General features: G+C 43.8%; 2 protein-coding genes across 2 annotated transcripts in view; one reads left to right on the top strand and one right to left on the bottom strand.

Annotated features, from left to right (window-relative positions):
- Window positions 1–6864, top strand: part of tenm1 (teneurin transmembrane protein 1) — a 180259-nt gene extending 173395 nt beyond the window's left edge. Inside the window, exons 34-38 of the mRNA XM_035162292.2 lie at window positions 650–861; window positions 1344–1645; window positions 2107–2813; window positions 4088–4230; window positions 5298–6864. Coding sequence (XP_035018183.2) covers window positions 650–861; window positions 1344–1645; window positions 2107–2813; window positions 4088–4230; window positions 5298–6053 — 2120 coding nt within the window. The 3' untranslated portion in view covers window positions 6054–6864. The remainder of the gene's footprint in view (window positions 1–649; window positions 862–1343; window positions 1646–2106; window positions 2814–4087; window positions 4231–5297) is intronic.
- A 1399-nt stretch (window positions 6865–8263) lies between these two features.
- On the bottom strand, window positions 8264–11176 carry sh2d1ab (SH2 domain containing 1A duplicate b). The gene is made up of 3 exons (XM_035161920.2): window positions 10563–11176; window positions 10184–10247; window positions 8264–8642 (listed from the first exon to the last, which is right to left on the bottom strand). Exons 1-3 carry the CDS (start codon window positions 10697–10699, stop codon window positions 8352–8354), a joined length of 492 nt encoding a protein of 163 aa, XP_035017811.1. The 5' UTR covers window positions 10700–11176; the 3' UTR covers window positions 8264–8351.
- Between the last annotated feature and the right edge of the window lie 1312 nt (window positions 11177–12488).

Genomic DNA, 12488 nt, shown 5'->3' with positions numbered 1-12488 from the left:
GGCGGGTGACAGGCAGAGAAGCGAGACAACCAGACTGCGAGTTCCCCAGGGCTGCAGGACAGTCTCCACCTCACTCTCATTGCTTTTGCCATTTTACCATTAGCGCAGGTTTTAGAATCAACATTCCACGGAAAATAAAAATAGAAAATGTAACGCTGATCCAGCTATCTACAATTTCCAAAGCTCAACACTTAGTCATTTTAACTGCAGTCAGAGTCATCCCAAATAGCACCGTAATGGTGTTTCATTAGCAGGCCTTTTTCCAAATGGACCATGAGCTGTAGTAGCGAGCAGCAGAGGTGATGAATGGTGTTGTTAATGTTGATGTTCTGACATTAAGAAGCACATTGGCCCATCATGGCTATTGTCTTTAGATTTCATTATCTCTCCATATTAAAGGTCACCATTGGAAATGCCATAGAGGTGTGGGGATCGTTAAGATTGAATGGATCGCCCTGCGTGTGTCTGTGTTAATGATGTTGAATTAGTCCTTGATTTGAATTAATTAGGCAGGCTTGTATGGGTAACGCCAAGTGCCAACTGTGAGTGCTGTGTGTGCATGTGCATTACATGTGCAGTCCACAAGCTAATGTGTGTAATCCAATCTCAAATATCGCTGGATTTCTCGGTCTCTGATTGCTCTGCGTAGGTCCCTTGACGAGTCGGCAGATCTTCCGCTTCAGCGAGGAGGGTTTGGTGAACGCCAGGTTTGACTACAGCTACAACAACTTCAGAGTGACAAGCATGCAGGCAGTCATCAACGAGACCCCGCTGCCGATAGATCTGTACCGCTACGTCGACGTATCAGGACGGGTCGAGCAGTTTGGAAAGTTTAGCGTCATTTTCTATGACCTCAACCAGGTAGGCCAAGTACTCATTCTTAAAATATTGAACCGCCTGAATTGTTATGCTTCCAGCCGTCTGGTATTTAATCTTTGTGTCTTTCATGTTGTTCTCACTGATCTCAGCAATCTTGTTTCCGACCACAACAAGCACTCAATCTACTGCGGTCTGATGAACACACTGTACTCTATTTGTTCTGTAACAAACATTATCATTTAGCAGAAGAGTCAAACGTTTCCCTCAGATGTTATAATATAATAAAATATGAATGATACTGAATGAGTCTGTTTGATAGTTAACTGCTAGCTAACACATTCACCAACTTTATTAAGTGCCATCGTTGCGTTTGGTGCACCCCATGGCCACAAAACACTGCATAAAATACCTCAAAATACTGCAATACTTTTCTAAAAACATCCAGATATAATGCTGCATGGAGCACCTCAGTCTGATTTTAGGTGTATGTTTGGGTCTAACCCGTGTCGTCTTTGGTCATAAAGGTGATCACCACTCATCTGATGAAGCACACCAAGGTATTTAACTCCTACGGCCAAGTGGTAGAGGTCCAGTATGAGATACTTAAATCCATCGCCTACTGGATGACCATCCAGTACGACGCCGCGGGGCGCACCACCACCTGTGACATTAGGGTGGGCGTGGACAGCAACGTCACCCGCTACACGTACGAGTACGACGCAGACAGCCAGCTGCAGAGCGCTTCAGTCAACGAGCGGCCTCAGTGGCGCTACAGCTACGACCTCAACGGGAACATCAACCTGCTCAGCCATGGGACCAGTGCTAGGTAAGTCATTATCATATTATTATCCTATTTTTAGAAGTCAGTCGGTCAGTCGAGCCATCTCTTTGGTCCAGTAGCTCATTAGCTGTTGAATAAATTGCTGTTAACTTTTTACAGACATTCATGGTCCTAAGCCAAAGAGCCCTAATAACTTCAGTGATTTCCGAGTGTGTAAAAAAAACAGCAGGTCCAAAATTTCTCAGGGTTGACTTTTGTAGTATTTATTCGTGAATTGTTAATCCAGCGCCATCATCAGATGAAATACCTATATCAACTCCAATGAGACTTAATAGTACTTTGTGTTCATTGCTAAGAAGCAAATAGTATCGTGCTAACAAAACTTAATCTGTGAATGGTTAAACTCTTAAAATGGTAACCATTAGCATTATTATTGGAAGCCTGTTAGTGTGTTTATATATTAATGTTAGACAATTGCATTTCATATGTGTTTGGTCTAATTCCAGACTGACCCCACTGCGCTACGACCAGAGAGACCGCATCACACACCTCGGCGAGTTGCAGTACAGCGTAGACGACGATGGCTTCCTCCGCCAGCGAGCGAATGACCTCTTCGACTACAACTCCAACGGCCTGCTGACCCACGTCTTCAACCGAATGACTGAGCACACCGTGTGGTACCGCTATGACGGGCTGGGTCGGCGTGTGGCCACCAAGAGCAGCAAGGGCGAGCAGCTGCAGTTCTTTTATGCTGACCTGTCACACCCCACCAGGGTCAGCCACTTGTATAACCACAGCAGCAATCTGATCACGTCGCTGTACTACGACCTCCAGGGCCATCTTATTGCCATGGAGCTGAGCAGCGGCGAGGAGTACTACGTCGCCTGCGACAGCGTGGGGAGTCCGAGGGCAGTCTTCTCGAGCAAGGGGCGACTGGTCAAAGAGATCCTCTACACTCCCTATGGAGAGGTCTATCAGGACACCAACCCTGACTTCCAGCTTGTCATAGGTTTCCACGGAGGCTTGTACGATCCTCTCACACGACTGGTTCATTTGGGCAGGCGGGATTACGACACGCTGGCTGGTCGATGGACTTCACCGAATCATGAACTGTGGGCCGAGCTGAGCAGGGAGCCGAAGCCGTTTAACTTGTACGCCTTCAAAAATAACTGTCCAGTCGGGAGGGTGGAGGAGGTGACAAAGTTTACTACAGGTGAGCTTCACACACACACGCAGACACTCATTCACTGTCCATCCCAACACCGAGTCCTGGTATTAACATCTGTCCTGAGATATCCAATCATAATTGGTCACTGTACCACCATCAAATATGTCTGTTCACACCTGGTATTGAAAATCCTTTGACCACTTATGATCAGATCGCACTTCCCCTGCTCTTACAAATAATCACAGTCTTTTGTGTTTGCAAAGACCAAGTGATGTTGTTTTTACCAAGTCTGAGTTTACAAAGGTGTAGAATGACCCTGTGTGTGGGCACAAGCGAACAAGAAGGAGAGAGAGAGAGGGGTCAGGAAGGGCTGAATGGATCTCGTGCAGCTCTGCTATGAAGAAAGCCAATTTAAGGAAAGTCAGTCACTGTGTTTTGGTCAGTGTTGACATTGCAGTGGGGGCTACAAATAAATCAACATATGCGCACTGAAGCGATAAGATATGATTCATCGTAAAAACTGTTTAAAACTGTGAAACTGTTGTGGGTCAGATGACGTCAGCTGAGCGGGCGGCCCTGACGCATTTGCGTTCACTCAGTGAAGAGTGTGGCCACATGTGTCCCACAATGTGGTCTGAGTGATTGGATCTCTGGAAGCATTTTGGTTAACACCAGGGTCTCAAACTGACACACAGTAGTTGCTGCACTACAGCTCTCAGTCAGATACAGGCAGGTATTTCACTCAGCTGCACCTACTCCCACACAAACACACCCCCACAAGGAACATCTGCCATAAAGAGTGAGTGAACACGGCCCACAGCTAACCACAGGTAAGCTATGTAGCAGAGAGAAAAGATGTGACACACAGAAAGCACCGGCAACACAAAGGACAGCCATGTCTGTGATCATCTTGTTTTCTAACACAGGCTTGTTATGTTTTGTTCCCTCTGTCTGTCAAGAACATTCCATTTCCCCGAGAGACAAAATAGAAACTCAGGCAAAGCGAGGGAAAGAGGAGTCAGAGGATGAATATAGGATGTTGGCGGGGGCTTGTGTCCTTCTGGTTAATGGAACATTCATTTGGCCCGTCACATTTCCCTGCACCATGATTGTTTATTACAGGAGGAACCTGTTTGTGAGGGAAACGCCAGCCGACCTGTCTCTGCTGCATATTTTTCTCAAATATTGTTTGATTTCCTGTACTAGGTGTTGTTTCTCTGGCCTTGTGATTTTCTGTTTGCTTCACAGTATGGACACAATATTCTAACATTTCCCCTCCGTACAATTTTCTCTTTGTATGTGTGTGTGTGTGCGTCCAGACATTGGAAGCTGGCTGCAGCTCTTTGGTTTCCAGCTTCATAACGTTGTCCCAGGGTTCCCAAAGCCTGAGGTGGGCAGGATGGAACAAACGTATGAACTGATGAAGACCCAGACTAAGACCCAGGACTGGGACACCAGCAAGGTGACTTTTATTTATCACTAAATCAACTGCAGCAACAAGAAAGACACGTTTCAAGTTGTGTCCTTTAGATTGGTTAGTTTTCCCTTGGTTTAAGCCACACATATATGTTAGAACCATCTTTTAGTGCCTGTATTCTTCTCTTTTCTCTTTCAGTTGAAAAATTAAATACATTAAAATTTTGATGACTAAATTTCAAAATGTGGGTTTACACGTATACTATAAATATATACAATTATTATTCATATACACTTTTGTGTAGGTGTAGGTGTGACTGAGTAGGTGTAGGTGTGACTGAGTAGGTGTAGGTGTGACTTTATGAAATAAAATGTGATCTGGAATCCAAGTATCATAAAATAAATAATCAATACAAACTTAAAAAGAGAAAACATTTTGAGAGAAAAAATTTAATAATTAAAATAAAAAAGTAATATTAATATAAGTGACAAAATACTATTTCTCAGGAATGAGTGGAGATTTCATGTTTTTTAAGTTATCTCACAAATTCACTCAATTATATATTTTACAGAATGTATTCATCTAACTGTTTCTTTCAAGAATACTTAAACTCATTTCTCTAATTTTGAAGTATTCATGTGGGACAGCCGTCTTTCTCTTGAGCTTTGAGACGCTGATGTAAATGTGTCTTTGGTTCATTCTTATGTGTGACGGAAATCAATACATTCAATATGAGACTGTTTTTTTATATCACTTTTAGCTGTAAATTGATTCGTCATTTAACAAATAACTAAATAGGTAAAGAAATTACATTTCTGATTATTAATTAAGATTAAGTGTTTGCATCCAGCTTCTTAATTGTGAAGATTGGCTGCTTTTATCCATTTTATATCATTTCAAATTGAATACTATTACTTTAAACTTAAAACTGTCGGATAGAAATGTTTCTGGTGGAGGCTAAAAAATATCACAAAATGGTAAATGTATGTAAACTCAATCTAGTTGATCTAATGGTAAAAACTGTATCTATCATACTTGGGACTGTTACTTTACTTTTCTGTGTCCATATAAAACCTGTAACATGTCTGTATGTGTGTATTTGTCGTTGTCAGGTGGTGTTGGGGATCCAGTGTGAGATGCGGAGGCAGCTGCGGAGCTTCATTTCTCTGGACAGGTTACCTCTGGTCTCTGAGCCTGTGGGCTCCACCTGCCACAGACCGACACGTCCTCCTCCCTTCGGTTCCAGACCCTCGCTTCTCGGCCCCAGCATCCGATTTGCCGTCTCCCATGGCCGGGTCAGCGCTGAGGTCATCGGCGTAGCCAGTGAGGACAGCCGCCGAGTGGCAGCCATTTTAAACGGTGCCGTGCACCTGAGCGGTCTGAGCTTCACTGTGCACGGCTGCGACACCCACCACTTCCTCCAGACACGGCCGATCGAAGAAGACCTCGCCCCGGGCTTGGGCGTCGGGGGTCGCGTCCTAGACAACGGCGTGAACGTGAGCGTGTCTCAAATGAGCGCCACGGTGAATGGCAGGACTCGACGCTTCGCCGATATCACTCTCCAGCAGGGGGCGCTGTGCCTGTGTGTGCGCTACGGTGGGAGCGAGGAGGAGGAGAGGGCGCGGGTGAGGGAGGAGGCGAGGAAGAGGGCCGTGGAGGGGGCCTGGGAGAAGGAGAGGAAGCGGGTGGATTTAGGGGACGCGGGGAGCCGGGCGTGGAGCGAGGCGGAGAAGCAGCAGCTGCTGTCCAGCGGACGCGTTCAGGGCTACGACGGCTACTACTCCCTGCCTATAGAGCAACAGCCGGAGCTGTCCGACTGCCCCTCCAACATCCACTTTATGACACTAAGCGAGGTGGGGGGCAGGTAACAGAGACACAGGAGCAGCCCCCCGCCCCACCAAAGACTGCCCGTTTCTACTCTACTCTGATTTGTTCTACTGTTTCTATTCTGTATCAAAAAAAAGAGAGAAGACGACGACAAAGAAGAAGAGGAAGAGAGATTAGGGAAAAAGTGATTTCCAAATGCCTTTAATTGTGACAAAATGATGGTATTTTATTATTATTGTCCAGTTTCTCCGATTTCTAACAGTGGCACAAGCAGTGTGGTTTGGCTGTGGCTTTGCTTTTTGTATCCCAACTGGCCTGGGACTGACCGACTCGCTGACGGACTTGACTGTCATTCGCTGTTTCAACACTGTTCATCGCGTCCGAACTGTTCAAACTCACTGAACTGTAGAGATGAAGACTTTGTAGGATTGCCAGTGAATAATCCTCTTCATGACTCCAACCAAGAGCTCTCCGGTTGCCATTTGAGTTCCTCCATGGTTTACCTCGGAAATACTGTCGTTTACATATTGTGTAAGAGAGGCCTTGTCGACTCTGACACTCCCCTTTAGAGAATGAAACCTGACGGGGTTTCCACCTCTGGTGTGATCCAACAGTAGTTTGTATGAGTGTGTATACTAAAATCAAGAATGTACATAGCCAGTGCTTTCACACTGAAAAAAAGTGCTCAACTGGAAATTCTGTTGTTCATAAGTAAGTGTCAGTATTGTTAATCAATAGGAAAACAGTTACATTTTTTTGCAAAGAATTATAAATGGCTATAGTAAATATTCTCGCTGAAAAATCTGACTTTATTGGGTTACAATGCTGATTAAAGTTATTATGTGTGAATTACCAGATCGTTCCCTTGGATTTCATAGCCTTTGGTTGCTTATTATTTCTCTCCTCTGACTGCTCTCGCTCCCTCTCTCTTTCTCTTTTTCACACACGTCTTCTCTTTCTGTCTCTGCGCCTTCCCTCCACACATTTGTTGTGCACTCTTTGTTCTTGTTTCTAGGAGTTTGTAACTTTTCAAATCTGTGCCGTCATTATCCCCCATCATTATGGCTCAAAATGAGATATGCATGTGAAAGCTGCGTCTGAGAGAAGGAAGAAGAAGAAGAAGAAGAAGAAGAAGAAGAAGAAGAAGAAGAAGAAGAAGAAGAAGAAGAAGAAGAGGAGGAGGGAGGAAAAAGAAGCACAGAGGAAGGGAAAAAGAAATGTGACAGCTGAGGCTCAGTGAGTGGGTGGTGAGTGCAGAAGGGGCAGGACCTGGAGTTGGCTGTGCCGTTCTCTGCAGCTTGTCTCCTCTCATTAGGAAATGCCAATCAGACTACATGTGAACCACTTCCAAGGCTCCCCACCAAAAAAAGTTAAAGAAGAAAGTAAAGAAGTTTGTTTTTACTTTTTTTTAAATCTCGCTACCACTAATCCTCCTCCCTGTCCGTCTGCCTATCCCCCCGCTCGCCTCCCCCTCCCACCGTCACTCCGCCATCTGCCCACCATTAATTGTTTGTGTGTGTGTCTCCTCCTGGGCTGCGGATGACAGAGCGGCACGCTGCATATGTTCTGACTGCGAGCAGGTGATATACGTTTTCCTCGGCAGCGCTTTGCCGATCAGCTGCGATGTGCCTTCCCTTCTTAAACCATATGCTCCACTAGATACTGTCCAACCTCATCTCGGTGCTGAAAAGATGGAGGGTCCGGTTGCTAGGAGACCGCTGCACTGAAGAATGGTCTGGGCTGAATGGATGCTTTCTCGCTCTCTCTCTCTTTTTTTCTTCCTGCTGCTCTCTCTGTCTCTCTCACTCACTTTTTTCACGAGGAGCCAGTAATGTCGATCAAATGAATGACAGACCCCCCCCCCCCCCCCCTCTAGGAGTCAGCACTCTCCTCATGGAAATCAGCACTTCAATATGTCAAATTTAATTTTTGTTCCACATTATATGTCAGACGGAGGCTCGGGCGTGTGGGTGTGTGTTCGTGTGTGTGTGTGTGTGTGTGTGTGTGTGTGTGTGCGTGACCCCATTTAAAAGAGTTTATTTCAACCAATATCATTTATTTTCTTTGCCATTCACACAACTGAATTGCATTAAGAAAACAGAGCACAATATTTGTTGTCAGCTGGCGCACGCAGTAATGGATATTAATGTTTGAGCAGCTGAATATTTTACATCACATCCCTGAAAGCTATGAGGGATACTGAGATCTGAGTCACTGCAGGCGAATAAATGATTAAAATTAAGCAGCTTCATTAGAAAAAATTACCTTTACTTTAAGAGACAGTGAATAGAATGTAACAGTGGGCTTCATGCCAGGACAGTATTGTGTTTACAATGAAGTCATGGTTTAGAACAGCTTTGCTGCACTTCGGTCTTGTGGTTCCTTTTTTTCTGTCCCTTAGCAGCATGTTGCTTTGGTGGCGGCGGCTGCTGCTGCTGCTGCTGCTGCTGCTGGAGGCAAACATTTTGGCCGCTGCTTGTCGGCGACAGGCCATTACCAGGCGCCTCAGCCCGTCTCTGAGCAGTGACGGGGTAGAGCAGGGGCATGGCGATTCCTTGCTCAGGCTCCTGGAAAGCTGCTATCAAGTTCCTGATTTGCCGGAAATATCGTTTCTGCACACCAGGAGTGGTCTGAAACACAAGAAGAAGAATTTTTTTTAAAAAAAAGAAAAGAAAGGGGAAAAAAGGCTGAAGAGAATTCAGCGTCTCCACCTCAACATCAAACCCCACAGGGGTAAATGAAGTGGACGGGACATGAAATGAGCTCTATTCAACTTATAGGAGACATGAAATGTGCAGAGACAGAAACACTGTGCAGGGGGATGGGCTGAGAATCATTGCTATTATTTAGTCGTTCACACTGAGCTTGTATTCAAGACCTTAACAGGACACATATCAATAAATAATATGATGCAAAAGAAAGCCGCATGTATAATTGCTGTAGAAACGACTGTAGACCCAGATGGAGAATATACTCGAGGGGTTTAGAAGCTAAATTTGGAAATATTCAGGATGCAGTTGCCTCTGAAAGCATTCACTCCCCTGGGCTTGTGTTTTTTAAAATATGTATATATTTATTGTTAGTCAACAAAAAGCCTTTATTTTAGGATTTCTGTGTGACACCTAAGACGCCCATACCCCATCATCTCGCCATCTTTAATATCACAAAGATCATTTTTAGAAATGATCTGCGGCTTTAAGCAAAAACAAAAACATTCTTTAGAATTCATCTTAGGCTGCAGCAAAGAGGTTTGCGGTTCCTTATGTGACAGTTTCCTTCCTCTCTGTGGGAGTTTTATTATTATTTCTAATTGACAGCACCCATCAACTTATTTAATATTTCTAAACTGTAAAGTTTGAAACCTCTCTGAAGTTGTATAATTTTGTCGAGTAAGGACCTTTTGTGTTTTCATTGTGTCCCATCAATCACGTTGTATAAGAAATTGTGAGAATCGTGTTTGAATGCGTTTAAAGGATGATTTAATCAGCCGAGATCACTTCCCACACAAGCACTTTGGATGTTTCCGTCTCCGGCCACAAGTGTTACCTCTGTTCCCGGGAATATTTCATTAAAGTGACTGATATTGCACATGAATAATGTAAAGCGTTATTGAGCTTGTAGTGAAATCCGTGTAAGTCTTCCTCCCCTCTATCTGCTGGCTCGATGTTGTCAGTAAGAATGAGCGCGGGGTAAAATGTAGTTACAACAGCATGTATCTTAGTTGTCAGAAAGAGAGACGCCGCCTTCAGATGTCTCCATACGTTCACGTCTCTGGGTGTTTGCCAGCCCTCAGCGCTCAATTACACATCCCATCAGAAATGCTGTCAAATGCACTTCTACGTTCTCCCATCTCTGGGAGTATATGCTGATGCTGTGGTGTCTTAAATTTGAGTTGGGGTTCTGCAGCATGGGGGAGGAGGTTATTGCTGAAGAAGGGGGGGGGGAAAGGAAATTCAGCCATTTCTCAGTGCTGTCACTCAAGGGAAAGAACATGTTTGCTTCAAATTCACAGCTTGCTGAATTAAGCTGGCACCAGAACAACCTCTGGAACTAATAAAGAGCGAGCAGAGTGAGGCGGATGTGCAGCTGTTCTGCTGCTTCTGAAAGGTTGCAGGGTGTGAGAGGAGTCACAGCTGCTTTAAAGGCAAGAAACAAGATAAGAGTGTCTCACTTCTGCAGCCCAGGAGCCTGCGTCGTCCTTATGGAGTCTGTATGTGTAGACGTATCCCCGGCACCTGCACACACACAGACACACACACACCTTTGACCCTGAGTTCATTTTTAAGTTTAGTTTTTAGTTTTTAAGAGTAAACCCCTACTGTCACCAGTATTCCGCCTGTGGGACTCAAAAATAGGCCCGGCACACTTTCCTTTAGTTTCAGTTAACACTCACTTGGTTTGTTTTTCCCTCTGTGCTTTTATTTTCTTTTAAATGCGAGAAGATCAATAATCTCTATGACAGTAGAAAATGAGTTGGTGTGACTATTGAGGTTCCAGTAATTGCTTAAATAGAAGCAGGACAAAGCAGAAATATTGGGTTTTGTACTCACAGCACACACAAGCAGAAGACGTCCGCCACAGAGTCACTGTTGCGCACCAGGTAGCACCCGTTCCGGCCGTCCTGGGCCAGGCGCCTCTCGCCCTCCTCCTTGCCGATGGGTCCGTGGTAGACGGGCAGGTTCTCCATCACACCTCCACTCCAGATCTGCTTTTTCTGCTCCCAAGTGCCAACTCTTCCTCTCTCTCTCTCTCTCTCTCTCTCTCTCTCGTCTTAACCTCCTTCACTGCAGGTCAAGCCTGTTTGTTGTCACTGTGCCACAGACTGGGAGCTTAGGTACGAGCCCTCTCATTGGATATTCGCTTCTCGATCTTTCACACGTCTCTGGTAGCCTGAGCTCTGATTTTCCGCTCCTTCAACGTGACCCGACTCCAGCTCTGTCTAACCTCTAACCTTTACGACTGTGCTCGCTCCGTCTTCCTCTTCCTCTGCACTTGTCGCATGTGGGTTTGTGATTCTCTCAGGAAATGATTGTATTTTTTTTTCAACAGGAAATAACTTCAAAGATTCTATCTGAATATGTCCACAACATTAGAAAGCACAAGAGAGGGCTAAAAAAAACTTGACAGACCTTCTCATACAGGAAAATGTACTTTATGCTTACGCAGTGACTTAGAATGTTTTCAGGTCAATTATCTCGAGACCTTTTCCTTTTTTTATCTCACAAAGAGAAGTTTGCTTCCTTTGTCTGTTTACACAAGAATCGGTGAAAAAAAAACTCAGTGACGAGCAACACTCAGTGGAGGAAGTTAGTCCCACATTCAAAATTCTAAGTAAACATGACGAAAGAATTATCAGAACACAGATAATAATTGGAAAATTTGACTATGACTGATATTTTATTATTATACATTTGATATTACTGTATTAATGTTGGTGTGAAAGCATGAGTTTAATGTTGTAATTGATTGAGGTGAAACTAGCTCATAGTTAGGTTTTATTGCCAAGTAGGTTTACACATACAAGGAATTTGCTGTATTATGTTAGTGCTTAAGCATAAATATAAGTTTAAAAAATATATATAAACACTAGAAAAAAGTTGAAATATTTCCTGAAATACTGGACAGTTTTTCCTCTTTGGATCCAGAGTATTTGTTTAAATTAAACCATCTGAGGTGAAATCACATATATTTTCACATTAATTAGAACGTATTTTCTAATTGTTATTGAAAACAATGCTGCACATCGTCTTACTTGCATATTTAAGTGACATATTTAATCGTGACGTTTCACTGCTGGACCTTCATCGGACACATCAACCAATCACTGTTCCCACGCTCAACAACTATTTTGGTTCCAAAGTTGAATAAACTTTAGATTCCAAACTTTTCTATATATAATAATGAAATAATCGATGAGTCACTGTAGATGACAGATACTTTTTGTTGAATAAAAAGTATAAATACTAGTAAAGCATTTACCACATATAGTGAAATGTAGTGGGTACAAATACCCCAGGATTGTATTTAAGTGAAATACTTGAGTATATGTACTTGATTATTTTCCTCCACAAAACTTGAAATTTAACATAGCTAAAACATGGTATATTATATAAAATACAATATATTTAGAGTATTTAGTTTAATTATATCAATAACGTGTCATTTTCACATGTTGGTTTCATATTATGTCAGAGAAAGACATTTTAAGTTAACGTTTCCTTCGCTCTCTCGGCTCACATCTTCTCCTCACACGTCCAATTACTGTAACACACTCGTCCACGCTATAACACACGTCCACACTGAAACACACTCGTTCACACAACACACACACGTCTTCAGTCACACTACTGCTCTGTCGTCTATGAAACATGTGTCAAGGACACCTACACCTGCTCTGTGAGCGTCAGCTGACGAGGCCGCGCACATGAACATGTGGAGCAGCATCCACCTCATCCTGCAATCTGTCCTGTCGCTGC

Source organism: Hippoglossus stenolepis, chromosome 7 (assembly GCF_022539355.2).
Source record: "Hippoglossus stenolepis isolate QCI-W04-F060 chromosome 7, HSTE1.2, whole genome shotgun sequence".
In the NCBI taxonomy this organism is placed as follows: Eukaryota; Metazoa; Chordata; class Actinopteri; order Pleuronectiformes; family Pleuronectidae; genus Hippoglossus; species Hippoglossus stenolepis.
This window is presented reverse-complemented; position numbering and strand designations above follow the sequence as displayed.